A 22,801-nucleotide genomic window follows, 5' to 3' on the forward strand; every position below is an offset into this window, starting at 1 on the left:
CCTCCCTCACCCGCACAACACCCTCCCGCCTCCACGTCCCGCCGCAACCCTCGCAACTTAGTATCTGTCCCCCTGCTCCCTAAAATCTCCCCACCCCCCCCGTTTTCATGTGCACTCCTGAACGCCCGATCGGTGTGCAACAAGCTTACCGCCATCCACGACCTCTTTGCTTCCCGCTCCCTCATCCTCCTAGTGATCACGGAAACCTGGATCCAGGCCACTGACTCCTCCCCTGCTGCACTCTCCTACGGAGGTCTCACCTGGACCCACTCACCCAGACCTAACGGTCGTAAAGGTGGTGGGGTTGGTCTGCTCCTGTCACCGCAGAGCACCTTCCGAGTCCTCCCAAACCCCCCTCCCTCCCACTCCAATGGGATCAGTCCATGTAAAGGGGGCACTCCGATGGGATCAGTCCATGTAAGGGGGCACTCCGATGGGATCAGTGCATGTAAGGGGGCACTCCGATGGGATCAGTGCATGTAAGGGGGCACGCCGATGGGATCAGTCCATTTAAAGGGGGAACTCCGATGGGAACACTGCATGTAAAGGGGCAATCCGATGGGAACAGTCCATGTAAGGGGGCACTCCGATGGGATCAGTGCATGTAAGGGGGCACTCCGATGGGATCAGTCCATGTAAAGGGGGCACTCCGATGGGATCAGTCCATGTAAGGGGACACTCCGATGGGATCAGTGCATGTAAGGGGACACTCCGATGGGATCAGTGCATGTAAGGGGACACTCCGATGGGATCAGTCCATGTAAGGGGGCACTCCGATGGGATCAGTCCATGTAAGGGGGCACTCCGATGGGATCAGTCCATGTAAGGGGGCACTCCGATGGGATCAGTCCATGTAAGGGGGCACTCCGATGGGATCAGTGCATGTAAGGGGGCAATCCGATGGGATCAGTGCATGTAAGGGGGCAATCCGATGGGATCAGTCCATGTAAGGGGGCACTCCGATGGGATCAGTCCATGTAAGGGGGCACTCCGATGGGATCAGTCCATGTAAGGGGGCACTCCGATGGGATCAGTCCATGTAAAGGGGGCACTCCGATGGGATCAGTCCATGTAAAGGGGGCACTCCGATGGGATCAGTCCATGTAAAGGGGGCACTCCGATGGGATCAGTCCATGTAAAGGGGGCACTCCGATGGGATCAGTCCATGTAAAGGGGGCACTCCGATGGGATCAGTCCATGTAAAGGGGGCACTCCGATGGGATCAGTCCATGTAAAGGGGGCACTCCGATGGGATCAGTCCATGTAAAGGGGGCACTCCGATGGGATCAGTCCATGTAAAGGGGGCACTCCGATGGGATCAGTCCATGTAAAGGGGGCACTCCGATGGGATCAGTCCATGTAAAGGGGGCACTCCGATGGTATCAGTCCATGTAAGGGGACACTCTGATGGGATCAGTGCATTTAATGGGGCACTCCGATGGGATCAGTCCATGTAAAAGGGCACTCCGATGGTATCAGTGCATTTAAGGGGGCACTCCGATGGTATCAGTGCATTTAAGGGGGCACTCCGATGGTATCAGTGCATTTAAGGGGGCACTCCGATGGTATCAGTGCATGTAAAGGGGCACTACGATGGGATCAGTGCATGCAAGGGGGCACTCCGATGGGATCAGTGCATGTAAAGGGGGCACTCCGATGGGATCAGTCCATGTAAAGGGGGCACTCCGATGGGAACAGTCCATGTAAAGGGGGCACTCCGATGGGAACAGTCCATGTAAAGGGGGCACTCCGATGTGAACAGTCCATGTAAAGGGGCACTCCGATGGGAACAGTCCATGTAAGGGGACACTCCGATGGGAACAGTCCATGTAAAGGGGCACTCCGATGGGATCGGTCCTTGTAAGGGGACACTCTGATGGGAACGGTCCATGTAAAGGGGCACTCCGATGGGATCAGTCCATGTAAGGGGACACTCTGATGGGATCAGTGCATGTAATGGGGCACTCCGATGGGATCAGTCCATGTAAAAGGGCACTCCGATGGTATCAGTCCATGTAAAAGGGCACTCCGATGGTATCAGTGCATTTAAGGGGGCACTCCGATGGTATCAGTGCATTTAAGGGGGCACTCCGATGGTATCAGTGCATTTAAGGGGGCACTCCGATGGTATCAGTGCATGTAAAGGGGCACTACGATGGGATCAGTGCATGCAAGGGGGCACTCCGATGGGATCAGTGCATGCAAGGGGGCACTCTGATGGGAACAGTCCATGTAAGGGGGCACTCTGATGGGAACAGTCCATGTAAGGGGGCACTCTGATGGGATCAGTCCATGTAAGGGGACACTCCGATGGGAACAGTTCATGTAATGTTGCACTCCGATGGGATCAGTCCATGTAAAGGGGCACTCCGATGGGATCAGTGCATGTAAGGGGGCACTCCTATGGGATCAGTCCATGTAAAGGGGCACTCCGATGGGAACAGTCCATGTAAAGGGGGCACTCCAATGGGATCAGTGCATGTAAGGGGGCACTCCAATGGGATCAGTCCATGTAAGGGGGCACTCCAATGAGAACAGTCCATGCAGAGGAGCAAACCGATGGGAACAATGCATGTAAAAAGGCACTCCAATCGGAACAGTCCATGTAAGGGGTAGGGGCAGTTTCATGTCGGTCAATCAGATAACAAATGGCTGAGGGTTCGTGCAGTCTGTGTTTTTTATCAGAAGGGTCACCTCTATGCTGCAGATTCAAAGCAGGGAGCCGGCCTGTGCAGATTGCCAGTGACCTCTGACCCCCCAGGTCCCATTAAGGGAACCTGCCTACAATACAGCCGCCATTACTAGGTGGTCCCGGATGTAATAGAAAGGTTGCCTCATGGCAGATACACCCCTGCCTACTCACCACCCCCCAACACTAACACAGTCCCATCCCTGCAACCAAAATCCCTCATTATATGTCACTTACTGTTACCAGGACATAGAAGGTGAATCTCCCCAGGTGGTGGAACGATGTCGGCAAGTGAAGGGCGAGGGGACGGACATGAAGTATCAGATGATGGGTGCAGTGAGCAGCAGGCGCTGTCAGTACTTCATCCAGAAGACAGGTAGGTGGGTGAGGATGGGAGCAAAGGGGTCCTCACTGGGGGAAGGAATGGTGTGTCACCCATATACAGAGAGGGCTCCCCATACCCATGTATGAGCTGGAAGTGGCAGGAGATCAGTGCTGGTAGTATCCATCACAGACAACACTGACCCATCCTCCCATCCACCACATACTGACCCATCCCTGCAATCCCCACATACTGACCCATCCCTGCAATCCCCACATACTGACCCATCCTCCCATCCACCACATACTGACCCTTCCCTGCGATCCCCACGTACTGACCCTTCCCTGCGATCCCCACGTACTGACCCTTCCCTGCGATCCCCACGTACTGACCCATCCCTGCGATCCCCACGTACTGACCCATCCCTGCGATCCCCACGTACTGACCCATCCCTGCGGTCCCCACGTACTGACCCATCCCTGCGATCCCCACGTACTGACCCATCCCTGCAATCCCCACATACTGACCCATCCCTGCGATCCCCACATACTGACCCATCCTCCCATCCACCACATACTGACCCATCCCTGCGATCCCCACGTACTGACCCATCCCTGCAATCCCCACATACTGACCCATCCCTGCGATCCCCACATACTGACCCATCCTCCCATCCACCACATACTGACCCATCCCTGCGATCCCCACGTACTGACCCATCCCTGCGATCCCCACACACTGACCCATCCCTGCGATCCCCACACACTGACCCATCCCTGCGATCCCCACACACTGACCCATCCCTGCAGTCCCCACACACTGACCCATCCCTGCAGTCCCAGCATCGACCCTCCGCACAGTAGTGTATTTTACTTTTTTGCTGCCCTAGGCAAGACTAAAATTGACCACCCCCCATCTACATTTATCTCTCCCCTTGCTGTTTAAGATCCACTTCTTCAGTACAGGAGCATGATGGAGGGCAGGAAGGAGGCAGCAGGAGAGGAGGGGGGCAGCAGGAAGGGGGAGATCAGGACAGGAGTAGGCCATCGAGACAGGTAGGAGGGTAGCAGGACAAGAGGGAGGCATCATGACAGGGGGAGGGCAGCATGATGGGGGGCAGCGTGATGGGTGGGGAGACAGGTGGGGGCAGATTGGACAGGAGGAGTGCAGTGGGACAAGAGGAGGAGCACAGAGGGACAGGTGGGGGGCATGGGACAGGATCGGGGCAGCGGGACAGGAGGAGTGCAGAGGAACAGGTGAGGGGTAGTGGGACAGGAGGAGCGCAGAGGGACAGGTGGGGGGCAGCATGACGGGGGCATGGGACAGGATCGGGGCAGCGGGACAGGAGGAGCGCAGAGGGACAGGTGGGGGGCAGCATGACGGGGGCATGGGACAGGATCGGGGCAGTGGGACAGGAGGAGCGCAGAGGGACAAGTAAGGGGCAGTGGGAAAGGAGGAGCGCAGAGGGACAGGTGAGTGGCAGTGGGACAGGAGGAGCGCAGAGAGACAGGTGGGGGGTAGCGTGACAGGGGGCATGGGACAGGATCGGAGCAGCGGGACAGGAGGAGCGCAGAGGGACAGGTGGGGGGCAGTGGGACAGGAGGGGCACAGAGGGACAGGTGAGGGACAGTGGGGACAGATGGGGGGTACAGAGTGATACGGGGCATGGAACAGGATTGGGGCAGCGGGACAGGAGGAGCGCAGAGGGACAGGTGAGTGGCAGTGGCACAGGAGGAGCGCAGAGGGACAGGTGGGGGGCAGCATGACGGGGGCATGGGACAGGATTGGGACAGGATCGGGACAGGAGGACAGCACGTCCCAGCGCACACTGACAGTGGGCCCCGCCCTCCGAGCGCACACCAGGGATCCGCCCGCCACTCTGCTCTCCTCTGCAGCCGGTCCCTTAGCCCGGGTGACCCTCTTTGTGTGTCGGCTTGGCTGTACACTCACCCATGGCAGCCCTGTTGCTGACACACAGTGTCCCTTCTGCCTGGGGGGCGTGCCGCCCCCATGTAAACTGCCACCGTAGACAAACGCCTTGTTTGCCTCATGGCAGATACACCCCTGCCTCCTCACCACCCCCCAACACTAGCACAGTCCCATCCCTGCAACCAAAATCCCTCATTATATGTCACTTACTGTTACCAGGACATAGAAGGTGAATCTCCCCAGGGGAAACACAGATCGCAATAACAATTTCATAGGGAATCTAACCCATGACTTGCTTCCATTGTGAGGATCTTTTAAGAGATCAATAGGAAGGATTTTCCCAACAAAGCTTGAATGATGATCCACCAGGCCAGAGAAAACCTGGTGTTTGGTGACAGGTGCATCAGTTTGTCCCGAGATTGAACCGATTTGTCCCAGGATGAACTAACAAAAGAAAAGAGAAATCATTTTCCTAATGACACCAGTGTAATGGAAATTATTTTTGACTCCAATTTTAGGGCTCATTCACACTTGACTGTTTTACTAACGCTTGCCAAACGCCCATATAGCGTTTGGCAAGCGTTGGTCCGGCGTTTGCGGAGCGTTTTTTAACGCTCGGCAAATGCCTCATGCGCAGTTTAGCGGCGGTTGCTAGGCGTTTGCCGAGCATTAAAAATGCCCCACAAACGCCTATAATGAAGTTTGAATAGTGTGACCGCTCCGCAAACGCCCCGCAACCACACCGCAATTGCCAATCAGGCGTTTGCGGAGCGGCAACATAGACTAGAATAGGAGGCTTCAACGCCTCCTGACTCGACCAGAGGCGTCCGTTTTGCCTCGATGCTAATGCTCCCGTTAGAACAGCACCATGTGCTGCAATGTGCAGAATTGTCCGAGGCGTTTGGGAAGCGGTAAAAACGCTTCCCAAACGCCTCTCTTCCGCCTGCACACAACGCTAGTGTAAACGTAGCCTTACTGGCAATTTTTCCACTGACATCCACGTATGTGAAAAATTTTACCAAAGGGATGCTCACATAAGGGGAATTATTTTCCCACTGACACCAATGTAATTATTTTTTTTTTTTTTTGCACACTGTCACTGGTATGTTGGTGGGGAATAGTTTTCCCATTGACACCAGTATAAAGGGCATTATTTTACAATCTTTACTAATTTAAAGAAGTAGTAAACTTGTTATATACACGCACGCACGCACGCACACACACGTGTTAAAGGGAGTTCTTCATTGCTGTGCTGTCAGTGTGTGGTGATTTCATGTGGTCTTCCTTCCAATGTGAGGTTTCCCATCCACACCAAATAAACCCCTTCCCACCGGCTGTACACTTATGTAGCAACACACTGACACCAGTGAAACAGGAATTATTTTCCCATCTACAGCAACTTGAGAGCATTATATTCCCAGTGACATCGATGTAAGTCACATGTACAAGCAGGCATTATATTTTAACCGACATCAATGTATGAGGAATTATTTTCCCACTGACATCAATGTTAGGCACATTGGGGAGATCCAGATTGCCTTTAAATCATCTGCACATAATTAAGGAAAGCCTTGCTCGTAAAGTTCCAAAACATGCAACAGACTTGGGTAGTTCCTATTTTGGGAATTTTCAAATGTAAGAATTAAGTCACAAATTGAAGAACAACAAGCACCAAGTCACTATATATAAACAATTGTTTATTCAATGGGACTATTATTTTGATGATATTTGGATTCATACTAATCACTACTAAATTATTTATGAGCATTTGGTTATTTTTATTTATGGAGGATCATTTAAATGCATTTTAGTTGAGTGTTATTAGTTGGTTTATTATTTTTATTATATTAAATGAGGGTATTATGAATATAAATGAAATTGAGGGTATTAGTAAGTACATCATGTCACTAATAGATGATTTATGAGCACTTGGTAAAATATATTTTTTTAGAGGAGTATTTTATGTGGAATTATTTTGATATTTATTTGGAGGAGATTGATTAGTTGAAATTATCTATTTAAATATTTTTTGGTATTTATACACTTTTATTAGTTATTTGTATCATAATTTGAATTAATTTAATGGTAATAATTTAATTATTATTTATTGAGAAGTATTTAGGAGCGCAACATATATTTGTAGATATTTCCAACACAGTTGTAGTTATGTGGTTCATGTTTGCGATCCTCTAGTAATTATCACACCTGTGGCTCGCAAGTCACTCTGATTCATCTATAAAAGGCAAACGTTACCTGTGTCTTTTGACAGATATACCCAGTAAATATTTTACCATTGCAGTACCTCTAGCATCTCCCCTGCAACCTTCATACAGTCTATAGCCCCTTTAGAGTCTCCCTGCCACCTACAGATTATAGCTGCTCTAGTATCTCCCTTCGTGCCACCTACACCCTCTATATTCTCTCTAGCATCTCCCTGCCAACCCACCACCTTCAGGGAAGTTTGCCTGTCATTCTAGAACCGTGGCCACTCTGCACCTCCTTCCCACCACCACCTACAGGAGGTCACACAGAGGATGGCTCTCTTATCCAGTTTGCCGTTGTGTTTTGCACTGCAGACCCTATGCAAATCCAGGTCTGCCAGGATTGCCTCCATGTAACAGGATTTGAGAATGGTGACTCGCTCATGATAGCAAATAATGCATTGTGGGAAGGCAGGGGGTATAGCCATGTATTTTTATACCTGAAAGTACTGGGATTTTCACTGGTGTGGATATGGGAGGTAGACAGGAACTAGGAAGGTAATTAATCACTTCCCGTCCGGCCCATGTATATAAATGGCCAGACGGGAGCAGTGCAGGGGTGGGTGGCTGATTATAATCGATTGTTGTACAGGACGTCTGTGTGACGATCACGTGATCACTGATTGGCCAATCAGTGATCACATGAAGAGTAATAAGCAAGATGTCATTTCTGACAGCATTGCTTACTATGTGTGAAATCTTTGAATGATCACAGAGGTGACATGGTACAAGGCTATTCACAACACCCTTGTACCATGTGACGAGCTGTGACCAATCACAGCTCACACAGTATTTCTCAATGGCTGCAAGAATGCAGCCAAAGAAGAGTAGAAATTATTGCTTTTACAGCCTTTATGGGTGTAAAAGCAATCAGTGTAAAAAAAAAAATCTTCACCACCCCCCACAAGTAGTGACACTGTACTACTTGTGGGGGGTGATGAAGATTTTTTTTTTTTTACTGCTAGGGTGACAGTATGTTGACAAAAAAAACATAACTAATAATATAAAGAAATAAAATAAAAATTTAAAAAAAGTTTTGAAAAGTTATAATTTTTGGTTATAAACTAATTTGTTTTTTTTTTTTTTTACTAAAAAGATAACTGAATAAAATTTGGCCAAGATTTATGAAGAAAGATTATTTATTTTTTCAAAATATTTGGGACTTTTCATTTATATAGCAAAAAAAATAAAAATCCCACTGGTGAATAAATACCACCAAAATAAAGTTTTATCCATCTCAAAAAATGCTAAAAAATTCATATGGGTACAGTGTTGCATGACCGCGCAATTGTCATTCAAAAAGTGTGATAGTGCTGAAAGATGAAAATTGGCCTGGACAGGAAGGGGGTAAAAGTGTCCAGACTTGAAGTGGTTAAAAGGCATTTACCAAAATTTTTTTTACTATTTAACTATCTTAAACTAGGAAAAAGTGTTATTCCTGCCAAAACCTTTTTTCCAAAGAAGGTGGGATGCAGTTAGGATCTCTGTCTGTGCCCACTGCAGGGGAGATTCCTCCTCCCTACATTTTCAAAGGAACAGGAAGTGAACGGGATCTCTCTAGGGACGCATCAGCAAATAAAACCACTTTATTCATAGAAGGGGAAGTGTTAGAACCTCTGTGATTTTTTTTCTTGCCTTTCATATAGTGTAAACGTTAGCTGGGTATACACAGTCTTTTTTCAAGCAACCAGTTGATTGAATAGGAAGAAAAAAAACAAAAGAAAAACCAAAAAACAACTTCCCAAATCCCAGCATGCACACAAGTGAGGGATACACACGTACTGAGATATGGGCAGTTCCTGCTGGACAGGAGGAATTTCAATACGCATATACCCTGCTTTACTCTCCTCATTTCCTATGTGGGTTAAGTGAAATTTCCTTGATAAATGTCAATAGAAACTCAACAGATCATCTTTCTCATCATCTTAAAATATGTAGGGATGGTTACCTGCAAAAGACACCTGGCAATTAGACCCCTGATGTCTCCCCTGCCCTTCACTGAAGCCAATGAAGCGCAGATCACGCAGTGCGAGTCTGAGGTTCAAAGGTGGAAAACTGGAACCCGGGAAACATAGTGGGAGGTGGTAGGGGAATTGGATGGTGCATTAACGGGGGCCCATGAAAGTGATCCATCAGCTGTACATCCACCAGATCGCTTTTACCTGACAGCTGAAAATCGGCTTGTTAAAGATGCATGCTACAGCACCTGGGAAACTGTGTAAAACCCTCTGCTGCTGCAGACATATGCCATACATCAGTGGAAGCAATAGGATTCAATAAAGTCCTAAAAGGCTACGTTCACCTTTCTGACCAGATTTCATATTAAATCTATATTTAAGGTGTAACATAACATATGGTCACCTTCTCCAACCCCCCCCATCCTGAAACTGCACCCCACATCACCGGAACCACAGAGTGCTTCTACATGCACAAAAAAAAACAAAGATACAAATATCCAGTGATTGTGTTTCCAAGTGCAATTAACACAATACTATGCACCTCACATTTTGGGGGCATGACCCCCTTTTCCAAGTCTTGAAAAAAGACATGAAAAAAGGGGGCCAACACTGTACCAGAAACAGGCCTCAGCGATTCAACCGTGGCCTCCACCCTCTCTTCCGCTAGCAGTGCCAGCTTTGTCCATAGCTGTGGCACATGCAGGGTCCCCGGCACCTTGAGCAAGCCGGCGCTGAGGACTGAACTGGTGTTCTGGTCCTCCCTCTGCCCCACTGGTGTCACACTTTGGATAGGACACTTCATGTGCCAGCATGGGTACACCCAGACAAGTGTGGATGCATAAGGAGGCACAAGGCACGAGAGTTCCTCACAGAGATCTGCGATTTTGATATTGTATTATGTAATATGGTTCATTATTAAAGGATTCATTGCACTAGGGCACATGTGTGCTTTGTCTATTTTTTGTTTATGCTTCTACCTGAGGCTGTTTGAGTTTGATTTAGGTGCAGCTGTGTATGGCTCTGCTCACACAGCCATGTGACCAATTCACAGGGATCAGTGATTGGAAAGACTACAAGTCCCATCTGCCACAAGAGCAGAGGAACTCACAGATCTAATTAGAGCACTGTGTGGTGGTGTCACTATACTTGTAATCCATTGATTTTTTCTTCCACTTCCAAAACAGTATGTGCATACCTCCAGAGAGACTGGGGGCTGGGCTGGGGACGATGCAGGAGCCTATGCACTGCACCAGCAATAAACTGATTGTAACTGCCATGCTCTGCAGGCTTCAATGCACTTTATTCTGACTCAGATTGTTGTGATAGCAATTTATCCCTTGTGAGACCTCTCTGCCTAGCCTGTATAAACGGATATAATCACTGTGGACAATCCTTATCAGATAGCTGAACTCACCAATACTGTGTTCATCCAGAAGTTGCTTTATTCTGTACATGTGAAACAGGATACAGCAGAATGAATGGTTTCCAGTATTATGCGGTCAAAAGATGATACTTTGTGTAGCGTACTATGCAGAATACATGTGTCCCTGTTACATGTGGACTGTTAGCTGCCTCCATGACACAGGAAGTCCTGTACTCAAGAAGAAGGGAGGAGCTTCATATACAAAGGAACTGTGTCATAGATCTCAGGGAGGCAATATGAAAAACAAATGCATTACCAAATAAGGCCACTGGTGGCAGCATATAACTAACTATAGAAATATCCATAGGAAATGGTACAAAGAATAAACGATATGAATTCTCATGAACATTAACAGAAATATTAACTGTGTAACAGCATACACTTATTTGTTTATTTTACCATGGTTGCATTTATTCAATCTTTTCAACTATTCCTTTATAATCCATCATACTAAAACATATACAGTGCTATCCTATGCGGTTATCAAAGGGCCACGATGATATAGAACTGATTTGACCATCGACAAGAGATTACAGCTGGCACTGTGCTTTACTGAATAAACTACTAAGGCTACCCAGTTCAACTTGTCAGCCAGCCCCAGTCTAACAATGGATTTTGCACAAGGAACATGGATAGGTATAACTTATCAAAGAGGGGGATAAGATAGCCAGTTCAACATGACAGCCAGCCAACAACCGTCCATGTTCACTGCTGTAAAAGCCAGTTACTTGATTGGATTGCGATCTAGAGAACTGGAGGCCAAGTCAACACCTCAAACTCCCTGTACCCCTCCAACCATTTTTGCAGTGTGGCGGGGGGGAGCATTCTCCAGCTGAAAGAGGCCACTGCCATCCAGGAACAGCGTTTCCATGAAGGGTTGGACTCCATCAGCAGCAATGCTTAGGTAGGTGGTCTGTAGAAAGTAACTTCCACATGAATGGCAGGAGCCAAGGCTTCCCAACAGAACATGGCCCAAAGCACCACCCTGCCCCCACCGACTTACCTTCTTCTTATACTGCATCCCACAGCCATCTCCTCCCCAGGTAAGTGAGACACACCCAACCATCCACATGATGTAAGAAAACTAACATGATTCTTCAGACCCGCCACCTTCTTCCATTACTCCGTGCTCCAATTCTGATGCTCATGCGATCATTGTAGGGGCTTTTGTCTGTGGAGCTGGGTCAGCATGAGCACCCTGACTAGTCTGCAGATATACAACCCCCATAGACAACAAACTGTGATGCCTATTTTTTCTGCTTTCAAATCTTCAACTTCAGAGACAACATGTTCACATGCCGCCTAATATATCTCAGTCACTTTCAGATGTCATTGTAAGCAGATAATCAATGTTGTTCCCTTCACCTGTCAATGGTCATAATGTTCTGGCTGATCAGTGTCCTGTATACAGATCCCAGTATACAGGATTATATTATATACAGATCCCGATATTATTGTATAGAATATAAAACCCTCTCTGATATTCTGCAAATAGAGATGTCATGCCAGGTGTAGCTGATCTCTCCGGGATAATGGCCTCCAATCGCACCCCCCCTCCAATCGCACACCCCCTTTTGATCGCATCCTGCCCTCCAATCATGCATCCCCTTCCGATCGCACAACCCCCTCCGATCGCATCCCCCCTGCGATTGCAGCTTGATTTCCTGGGATCTATACCCACACTGATATCCTGCAGCACCACTGTTGTTACTTCCTCTGGATAGGTAGGTAGATAGGTAGGTAGGCACCCTCACAACCTACAATACTCTTTCATAATCCCATGGAACAAGAGAAGAAAACATCCTCCATAGCGTAAAACCACTTTATTCCAATGAGATAGATAAGTCAAAAAATTTGCACTCACATTTAGTTGATAATATACAAGCCTTTACCCTAGGTACTGGGTGTATTGCATGAAAAGGTGTACCAAAATGGCGCTACACTGGAAGTACGTCACCACGCTTTGCCGTCGACGCGTCGCGTCACGCTTCCACGTGACTTCTTCAGGACTGCGTGATTGGGACAACCACTGCCATACTAGCGTAGTCCGAACAGTAACTAGGCAACCCTACTGTCGGACTTGCAGTGAAAACAAGCCTGTTTTCCACAGACCCTATAGATCACAGGGCAGTACTTCTTAATGGCACTATATAGTATATATCCCTTAATGGCTCCCTACATCATTATTGGACAGTATAAATTGGACATCCTCAAAAAACCTTTAATAATCTAAATAATTATAAATTTGATAAAAATACACTAGATAAAAAATTTAAAAAACTCACCCCCTAATCCTCAAAAAAAAAAAAACGGGTGATACCAACCCGATGCAATTAATATAAAAATTAGTATACAGAATTATATGTGTATAAACAATAAGTACATGTATATAAAAAATATTTTAATATACAAAACCCTTAATCAAATACTGTATACTAATAATCTCATATTGCCAATCCATAATATATGTGAATAAACCAAAATAAAATTACCTTTTATTAATATAATTAAAAATGCAAATAAACCCTTAAAAAACAGAGAAATAATGCTCATAATGGTGTATTAGCACAGGTTTTTTTTTAGGCGGAGTGTAGACACTCTGTGCCTGAAGGAATGGAGTGAGGCTACCTCTCGGGGAAGCTCTGAAACTGTGGCAGGACAGGAATGTTGGTGGCGCATAGCTCTGAGGAAGTCTCGGCCTTCCTGTTGGGTTCACGAAGTTCAGAATTGATTGCACCTCCTCCCAGTTGGGTGTGGTCTGGTGGGATAACTGGGGTGTTGTGCATGGCCTGATAGGTGGAATATGGGTGGGGTGTCCTCTTTCAGGGGGTGACCACAGTACCCTGAGGGTTGTCATTCCCCCTGTTGCTGCCATGGGCTCTATTCAGATGTTTTGGAATTGTAATTCTAAAAAAACCTAATGTTTTATTTAACATCCAATTATTTATTGTAACACACTATTGTGAGCATTTTTCTATGTCAGTAAAACTGAGGACTGGTAGGATGAGGACGGCGACAAAGGCAGTTCTCTGTGAACAAACTTCACTACAATTAAATCGCTTTAGACCTTTCAGACTGAAGGCATCTATGTGGAAGAGAGCTCTGCATTGATTAAAGAAGGGGAAATGTGTCGGGACATTACAGGTGAGCATTGCTGACCACTGCATCACCCACCATAAGATAACAGCAACAACCATTTCAAATCTGTTCTCTGTTTTGTGAATGAAAACGGTTGTTCTTATGTAGATCTTAGTAAACAAGTCTGGAGAGGAAGATGGAAGGTTCTAGGATGAGGCTTATTACAATCAGGCATCTATCACTAAAAATACGATGACTAGCATGGAGTAGGTTAGCGTAGTGTAGTTTAGTGTAGGTCCTGCCCTGAAAGAGTCTACCTTGTCGTGGTGGGCAGGCTTGTCATCTTTTGGTTAAAAATGTCAAAACTGGAGAAAGAATGTATTGTCTCCGGGCAGTTTCATTTTTGACCATGGGATTCAGCTAAAAGACTCCTAAGATTTCATATAGGCAGACCAGAAAAAAGTGTGACCAGGGGTCTGACGAAGGGCGGCAAAAACAGCAAATCCCCAAAATTAAGCAAGTGCAGCACCACCCATAAATGAACATAATTAACAATGTGTCTCATTTATAAAATCATACAACAATAAAGTTCTGTGACTATTTGTAAAACTGTAATGTAACAATGTGAATAAATGCAATAAAGAAAAAAAATATAGAAAAAAAATAATTAAAAATGAAAATAATAATTAAAAAATATATTATTAATATATATTTTAAAGTTTTATTTATCATTTTAATCTTAATTTATTTTTTTCCTTTATTGCATGTATTTATATTGTCATGTTACATTGTTACGAATAGTCATAGAACCTAAGGCCTTGTTCATGCCATTTTTTTCTGTATACCTTTCTGAGTTTTTCTGCATACGTTCTGCAAGGGTACAAAGAAAACAATAGTTTTCTATGTGCCCTATTCCCTGTATAAAACTCACTGATATGCGTATGAAAACAGATGTAAACTTGTGCTCTGCGAGTGAAATCTTTTCCATCAGTTTTTCTGCACGTATAGTGTGAACGAGGCCTAACTTGTATGATTTTATTAATGAGACACATTGTTAATTATGCTGATTTATGGGTAGCACTGATTTTAGCTTTAATAACTGTTGATCCTTCAGTTGAGAGGAGATACACGTTTTTTGGTGTAAGCAGCTTCCTTAATTAGGATACCTATACCACATAATAGGCACGGGATACCTATTGCTCGCCCGCCCGGCAGTGTCATTCAGTCACAGAATTCTATGAATGGGAAACAACACTCTCGGCTTGTAGTCCTCAGTGAACTACTACAGCACTGTTGAGCACTGTGGTAGATCATTGTCTCTTCCAGTCAGTGTGTATCTGCTTGCCCGTACGGAGTAAAAGCACACATACACTGACAAGTCTGCAGAAGTCCTGCATAGCACCCGCGATCTGCTGATTGCAGGAGCAATGCTTTCTAATAAATGCACATTTTCTTACCTGCAAAAAGATGTGCATGTATTATTTATTTATTTATTTTTTTTTATAGGTGAACTTATTCTTTAAAACTAGCTATAAAATGGGATAGTTGCCATTTTTGTAAACGTAAGAAACAGGCACAACAAAGTCAGGGCCTGGACTGAGCGAAGTATAAGGGAGGGCCAGCATGACTGGGGCGTGCAGACGAGGCAGAGAGTGTAATTTGGGTGGAGTATAGGCAAGGAAATGGGGATGGGGGGTGGTTACTTACTTGATTGGTGTAGGCAGCATTGTGGGTGGTCTTGCAGGTTTTGAATTGGGGGGTTGTGTCTTGTCGGAGTCAGTCGGAGCTTGTGCCATCACGGAGGTGGTTTCTTCTTTTGCTGGTACCTGCGGCGGAAAAAATACTAGGCCATGAGTGACTTGGACGGGATGCTATCCCAATTGCGGGCGGCAGCTGAAGCCAATGGCTCAGGGTGGTTAAGGGAGAGGCTGTCAGACATGCTGCAAGGCCCCAGGCCCGCGTCACCAGGCCCTTCTACTGGGCGCACACGTGCTCGGCGGTCTGTGCCTCCGGTGCGCTTTAGCCCAGAGGTGACAGCTCGGGTTCTGCGCCGTTCTGGGAGCCCCTTAGGGGACCCTCCAGCTCCGCCGGTGAAGCGTCGGCCTGCTTCTCCGGGGAGGGCTGGGAGGAATCCTCGTCGCTGGCGGACCCCTGGCAGGAGCACATCTAATACCACCCGCTCCCCAGCCAACTCACCTCTTCTGCAGGACCATGCGGCTGGCCCTGCAGGCTTTGGGCCTGCAGCGGTGGGGGCCCGGCGTGGGAGGAATGGCGGGCGGCCTTCGGGGGGGACTGTGTCCACGTCCCCAAGGAGAAGAGGATCGGGCTCGACAGGATCACGGCGGGCCCAGGAGGGTGCCGCCTCGTCACAGGCCGGGACCACGATGTCGGGGCCATCTTCTATGGAGCGACAAGGCCGTAGTGGGCGGGGCTTAGCGGCTCGGAGCTCCGGCCCGGCAGCGGGTGAAGAAATGGCCCCTGTGTGCGGCCTGGGCTCCGGAGCCGGGATTCGGCAGCTTCCTCGCCGGCCTGCGGCTGCTGGGCTCTCTTCTGCTGTCCAGCGGGCCTCTCAGGAGATGGCGGCTCGGAGCGCCGGGGGGGCGGCGCCGGATGATGTCATTCCCGGGCGCCACCCGGGCTCTGGAGCCGGGACCCGGTCTGCAGTGAGGAGTCAGCTTGCAGCTGCTGGGCTTTCAGTGGCAGCCCAGCGAGCCCGTCGAGGGGGGGCGGACCTCCCCCCTGTGCAGCGGATCTGTGCTGGAGCAGGACAGGGTCCCCTGTCAGTTGGGGCTTCGGCTGCTGGGAGTTCCTCTGCCTCCCAGCGAGCCCAGCGTGGGAGGGATGATCCGGCGGCTCTGGGCTCCGGTGTGGCGGGGGCCACCCTGTCCGTGTGCCGCCCGGGCCCAGGAGCCATGCAAGAGTCGGGAGCGAGGCCTGTTGCGGCCTGGGACCAGGAGCCTGTGGTGTGGAGATCTGAAGGGGAGCTCAGCGGCTCCGAAGATGATGGGGTCCCTTCATCCCTGCATGGATCCGGATTGGCGGCTGTGGGTCCCGGTGAACGACTGCAGCCCGGTGAGTTGAATTCTGGGGCTGTTTTCTCATTGTCTTCTTCTTCTATGTTTGAGGGTTCGCGGGACCTGGGGAGTGGCGCTCTTGCTTTGGCGTCAAGCGGGCCTGGGGCTGCGAGGGTTAATGTGTCTTCCCTGGGGGCTGAGGGGGTTGTTAGTATGCTACTGTCGGGTTTTCGGGATGTGTTGGCGCGTTGTGAGGCGGGGTGGTTGCTCGGGGTGCGGCGCCACCTTTGGCTGCATGGTCGGCGGTGCAAGCTGCGGCATGTGGGAGCGGTGTTGGTCCTGGGGGTGGTGGACGTGAAGCTGCGGGGGTTATCCCGCAGGTGGTTACGGTGGCTGGGCCGCAGGTCGCTGGTTCCTCTGCTGCAGTGCGGTCGGCGGTGGTTAGTTCTTTTAGTTCTGGTTCTGAGGCTCTGGGGGGGGAAGCGGCGGCGGATCATTCTGGGGTTGATGGCGGAGATAAAGGGGTGACGGGGTTTGATGGTGTGCGTTTGGCGGATGCAGCGAAATGCGAAGTTTACGTGTGCTTCGAGGGGCCCTTGGGGGCTCATCTGAAGCCGGAGGTGAAGGAGCGCATTTGGAGGGGTGAATATGTTGAAATATTTTCTTTGTTGCCGTTGGAGAAATTCAACTTAGACAAAGTTCGGCCAGACGAGAGTAAGAGGGAGGAGGAGGAAAAACGGCGATATCGTTTGATTCCCCGAACCTTCTCTAATTGGCTTCAGGCGTTTGCCATTCTGGCAAGCGTTATTGGTGAGAGGACGCCGGAGCATTGTTCCCCCCTTTTTTGTTACTTAGATGCCATAGGGGAAGCTCAGAGGGTTTATGGGGGCATCGCGTGGTTACGATATGACGAGCAGTTTCGTCAGCGTATGGCGGTTAGGCCTTCTTTGCGGTGGGACCATAAGGATATCGGGCTGTGGATGAAGCTTATGACTACGGGGCGGACCGCAGTTCATCCCTTTCAGGGGGGGGCCGGGGGTACAGCTATGGTTGCACAACCGGCCGCGTTTAGAAAAGGTTTCTGCTGGCAGTTTAATGAGGGATCGTGCAAGTTTGGATCCGGCTGCCGATTCCGTCATGAGTGCTCGGGTTGCGGGGGGGCTCACCCATTGTACCGGTGTTTTAAGCAAGGGCGGGGGAGAGGTGGCGACACTGGAAAAAGGGATGTCGCCGGTGAGGGTAGGAAGGATGTTGCCGTTTTTAAAGCGGTACCCTGATCAGGCAGCGGCAACCTTGTTGCAGCGGGGTTTTTCTGAGGGTTTTTTGATCCCTTGTGTATTGGCGGTGGTTCCTCCAGCGGCGGATAATTTGAGGTCGGCGCGGTTGCACCCGGAGGTTATTGGGGAAAAAATTAAAAAGGAGGTGTCATTGGGTCGTATGGCTGGCCCGTTTGTGGACCCCCCTATGCCGGATTTGGTAATTTCGCCGCTGGGGGTTGTTCCAAAGAAAGAGCCTAATAAATATAGACTCATTCATCACCTGTCTCATCCGCGGGGGGGTTCGGTCAATGATGCTATTGACCCTGGTTTGTGTTCGGTTTCCTATACGTCTTTTGACGCGGCGATTTCATGGGTGCGGCGGTTTGGTCGGGGTGCCCTGTTGGCAAAAACTGATATTGAGGCGGCGTTTCGCCTTTTGCCGGTGCATCCTAGTTGTCTCCGATTGCTGGGTTGCAAATGGGAGGGGTGCATATTTGTTGATCGTTGCTTGCCTATGGGCTGCGCCATTTCTTGTTCTCTATTTGAGACTTTTAGTTCTTTTCTTGAATGGGCGGTTAGGGATGTTTCTGGGCTCGCATCTGTCATCCATTATTTGGATAATTTTTTGTGTATTGGCCCTCCGGGTAGTTCCATCTGTGCATCGTTACTGAGCACGGTGGAACATGTGTTCGAGCATTTTGGCGTTCCTTTGGCTTCGGATAAGACGGTAGGTCTGACAACGGAATTGTGTTTTTTGGGAATTATTGTCGATACGGAGGCCATGGAATGTCGTTTGCCGCAGGATAAATTGGAGGAGCTCCGGGGGTTGGTGAGTTCGGTGGGTCAGTGCAGGAAGATTAGGCTTCGGGAATTGCAGTCGTTACTGGGCAAGTTAAATTTCGCTTGTCGCATCATGCCCATGGGGCGTATATTTTCCAGGCGTTTGGCGGCTGCCACGGCTGGTGTGGCGGCCCCGCATCACGGGGTTCGGCTGCGAGGTGAGCTACGGGATGATTTGGGGGTATGGAGGTCGTTTCTCGATTCCTATAACGGAAGATCACTTTGGTTGGATGGGGTCGTGTCCAATTTTGATTTGGAACTCTTTACGGATGCGGCGGGCTCGGCCGGTTTTGGGGCCTATTTTCAGGGTCAGTGGTGTGCGGGTTCGTGGCCTTTGCAATGGCGGGAGGTGGGTCTGTTGCGCAATCTGACCTTACTGGAGCTTTTCCCCATCGTTTTAGCTGTTTCTTTGTGGGGTGCTGTTTTCCGGAATAAACGGATTCGTTTTCATTGTGATAATTTGAGTGTGGTTCATGCCATTAACCGTGTTTCGGCCATGTCTAGGCCGGTGGTTCGTATGTTGCAGCGGTTGGTTTTGGACTGTTTGAGTCTCAATTGTTTTATTTCGGCTGTACATGTTCCGGGTGTGGATAACTCAGTTGCTGATGCTCTATCTCGTTTTCAGTGGGACAGATTCCGTCGGTTGGCACCAGAAGCGGAGCAACGCGGTATCGATTGTCCGGATCACTTGTGGAGCATTGCCTTGCCTCTTCAGCGGCCTTGATTCAGACATCAGTTTGCGCGTCCACTTGGGTTTTCTATGAGAAGGTGTGGCGGGAATGGCTGGAGCTGGTGAGTGAGGTGGAGGGTGGTTTAGGGGTGGATGATGCCCTATGCCTCCTGCTTTATTTCATCGGCAGGAATTTTGAAAGGGGTGTTTCCGCAACTTTGATGTCTCGCAAGCTGGCGGGGTTGGCTTTTCATTTAAAACTGGTGGGGGGTCGTGACGTGACGAAGGATTTCCTTGTTCGGCAGGCTATGCGGGGGTACAGAAAAGGCCGTTCCATCCCTGATTCTAGACGGCCGGTGTCTTTTGAGGTTCTTCAAGTGGTGGTTGGCCAGTTGGACTGTATTTGTTCCTCGTTGTATGAGGCGATTTTGTTCCGTGCGGCTTTTGTGCTGGCATTTTTTGGGGCCTTTCGGGTTGGGGAGTTGGTGAGTCGGACTAAGTGGGGCGAGGGTGGTTTGGCCGTAGATGAGGTGGTCTTGTTGGGTAGTGGGGTGCGAATTTTTCTGCGCAAGTCAAAAACGGACCGTTTGGGTCGGGGTACCTGAGTGGAATTGGCTGAGATTCCGAGTTCTCGGATTTGTCCGGTACGGGCGGTTAGGGAATTTCTCGAGGTGAGACCTGACCTTCCTGGGGTTTCCTTTTTGCATATGAATGGGATGGCTCTGTCTCGATTCCAATTTGGGGCAGTGTTTAAACGGTGTTTGCAGTCTGCCGGGTTGGGTGTGGAACATTACTCGTCTCATTCGTTTCGCATTGGGGCAGCTACGGAGGCCGCCCGCTGGGGGTTAGGTGATCAAGTGGTTCGTCGGATTGGGCGTTGGGATTCGGATAGGTTCAAGTTGTATGTGCGTCCTCAGTTCTTGTGAGTTAAAAAAAAAAAAAAAAAATAAAAGTTTTTGGTGTTGTTGTGTTGGTCTCTGTGGTACTTGTATTTTGTTAACTTTGTGTTTTTGTTTGTTTTGCGGGGGCCTTTGTGGTGAAGGTTCTATCTCCTCCCTTCTTTTGTGTGTTTCTTTGCAGGTTCCGAAGGCTGCTTGGTATGGATCTTGGGCCATTCATATGTTTTTTGGGGGGCTAAAAGGGCGGATGTTCGTCCAGAGGGTCGGCAACTGGGATTTGAGAGGGGGGAGGTGAGGCTTCGTTGGCTTGGAGTGCCGGGAATGTTGTGGTCCAGGGTGGTCCCGGAAATTCATCACTATTCCCGTTTGGACCGGCCTCCAGATGTTTTGGTATTGCATGTGGGGGGTAATGATCTCGGGTTGCGCTCCATGCGGGAGGTTATCCGGGACATTAAGTTTGATTTTTTGCGGATTCGGTCTTTTTTCCCGGACACAGTGCTGGTATGGTCGGACATAGTGGCCCGTGCTTATTGGCGTATGGCCCGCTCCGTTGAAAAAATTAATAGGGCTCGAGTTAAGGTGAATAAGGAGGTGGCGCGTTTTGTGGTGAGGAATGGTGGCCTAGCAGTCCGTCATAGGGAGTTGGAGGAGGAGTCCTGGCGGTATTTGCGCTCGGATGGGGTGCATCTTAATGCAGTTGGGATTGATCTGTGGTCCTTGGGCCTGCAGGATGGTATCCAACGTGGGTTACGTGTGTGGCGGGCTACACGAGTGTAAGGGTTCACACTCGTGTGCTGTGGCAGGGGTCGATGGGTCTTTGAAGGCGGTGGTGGAGTGACAAGTTGAGGAATTATGGGTTGGGCCCATTGTAGGTATGGGTGTCCCTTCCCAATAAAAGGTCATATTGGTAATGTGGGAGTTAATTTGGCTGTATCTGGGTTAAGTAACAGTAGTATTGTCCCCGAGGCGATGTAGTAGCGGCTGGGGGCCTTTCATTGAGTAATAGATACAGCCGAGTTGGTGATGGGAGTAATGGTGCCTTCAGAGACCTCGGACCCGGGTGGTAATGTACTAAAATATTATGTTGAGTTATGTTAAATAAATGGCTGCTATGGCCGGTTTTACACCAAAAAGTGAGTTGCGTGTTTATTTGGGGGGAGGGAAGGTTTTTGAAGGGGTGGTGGTGTTTTAAAGGGGGTAGGTAAGTATTAGCCTCGGGATTCTGCAAGTCCAACAGTCATGTGTCACATAGAGGCATGGTGAGGGGTGCAGCAATGAGGCCACAGTGTACAAACTGTGGACACCCTGTCCTCAGTCCATACTGAGCTCCTGAGCCGCACAGTGCCATTGGTTGGTAAGATGCTGTTAGGTGTGCAGTAGGCAGTGCCTTAGCAAATAAATACGCATCCCTCACCCCATTCAGCTGATGATTGGAATGTTCCCCAGCCTACAATTGAATGTAAACAAAGGGTTGGGGTGCTGGGGATGCTGACTGATGTCATTGTTCAAAAAGTGCCATAGCCATGTTTGGTTTATTACATCAGCCAGCATTCTTAGCCCCTTCATTTACAATCAGCTGTCACCTGGAGAATCTCCTGGTTGTCAGCTGAATGGAGCCAGAGATGCATCCTTGGTTGCTAGGATAGCAGCAGCCTCCAGCATTCTAGCAACCAGCAAGCCCTAAGGAGGAAGCGTAACATCCACAACAGCTTTGCAGCGCAAACATGGTCTGGCCTGTCTCTGTACACCAAATTGGAGGTGGTTTTAATTACCTCCTGTTACGTTATCTACAAACTGTCAGTAATTCTTACATTTGAAAATTCCCAAAATAGGAACTACCCAAGTCTGTTGCATGTTTTGGAACTTTACGAGCAAGGCTTTCCTTAATTATGTGCAGATGATTTAAAGGCAATCTGGATCTCCCCAATGTGCCTAACATTGATGTCAGTGGGAAAATAATTCCTCATACATTGATGTCGGTTAAAATATAATGCCTGCTTGTACATGTGACTTACATCGATGTCACTGGGAATATAATGCTCTCAAGTTGCTGTAGATGGGAAAATAATTCCTGTTTCACTGGTGTCAGTGTGTTGCTACATAAGTGTACAGACAGTGGGAAGGGGTTTATTTGGTGTGGATGGGAAACCTCACATTGGTAGGAAGACCACATGAAATCACCACACACTGACAGCACAGCAATGAAGAACTCCCTTTAACACGTGTGTGTGCGTGCGTGCGTGCGTGTATATAACAAGTTTACTGCTACTTTAAATTAGTAAAGATTGTAAAATAATGCCCTTTATACTGGTGTCAATGGGAAAACTATTCCCCACCAACATACCAGTGACAGTGTGCAAAAAAAAAAAAAAATAATTACATTGGTGTCAGTGGGAAAATAATTCCCCTTATGTGAGCATCCCTTTGGTAATATTTTTCACATACGTGGATGTCAGTGG

At 48.7% G+C, this 22,801-nt stretch overlaps 1 protein-coding gene and 1 long non-coding RNA gene across 2 annotated transcripts in view; one reads left to right on the forward strand and one right to left on the reverse strand.

Annotated features, from left to right (window-relative positions):
* LOC149466513 (uncharacterized) overlaps positions 1–22,801 on the reverse strand; it is a 69,790-nt gene that overhangs the window by 44,254 nt on the left and 2,735 nt on the right. The gene's annotated exons all lie outside the window — the stretch shown is intronic.
* LOC149466514 (uncharacterized) lies at positions 15,924–21,119 on the forward strand. Its single transcript, XM_089672383.1, has 2 exons — positions 15,924–16,732; positions 20,524–21,119. Exons 1-2 carry the CDS (start codon positions 16,045–16,047, stop codon positions 21,117–21,119), a joined length of 1,284 nt encoding a protein of 427 aa, XP_089528509.1. The 5' UTR covers positions 15,924–16,044.

The sequence above is a fragment of the Staurois parvus genome, unplaced genomic scaffold (assembly GCF_062004578.1).
Source record: "Staurois parvus isolate SC_StPar_1 unplaced genomic scaffold, SC_StPar_1.0 ptg000126l, whole genome shotgun sequence".
Lineage (NCBI taxonomy): Eukaryota > Metazoa > Chordata > Amphibia > Anura > Ranidae > Staurois > Staurois parvus.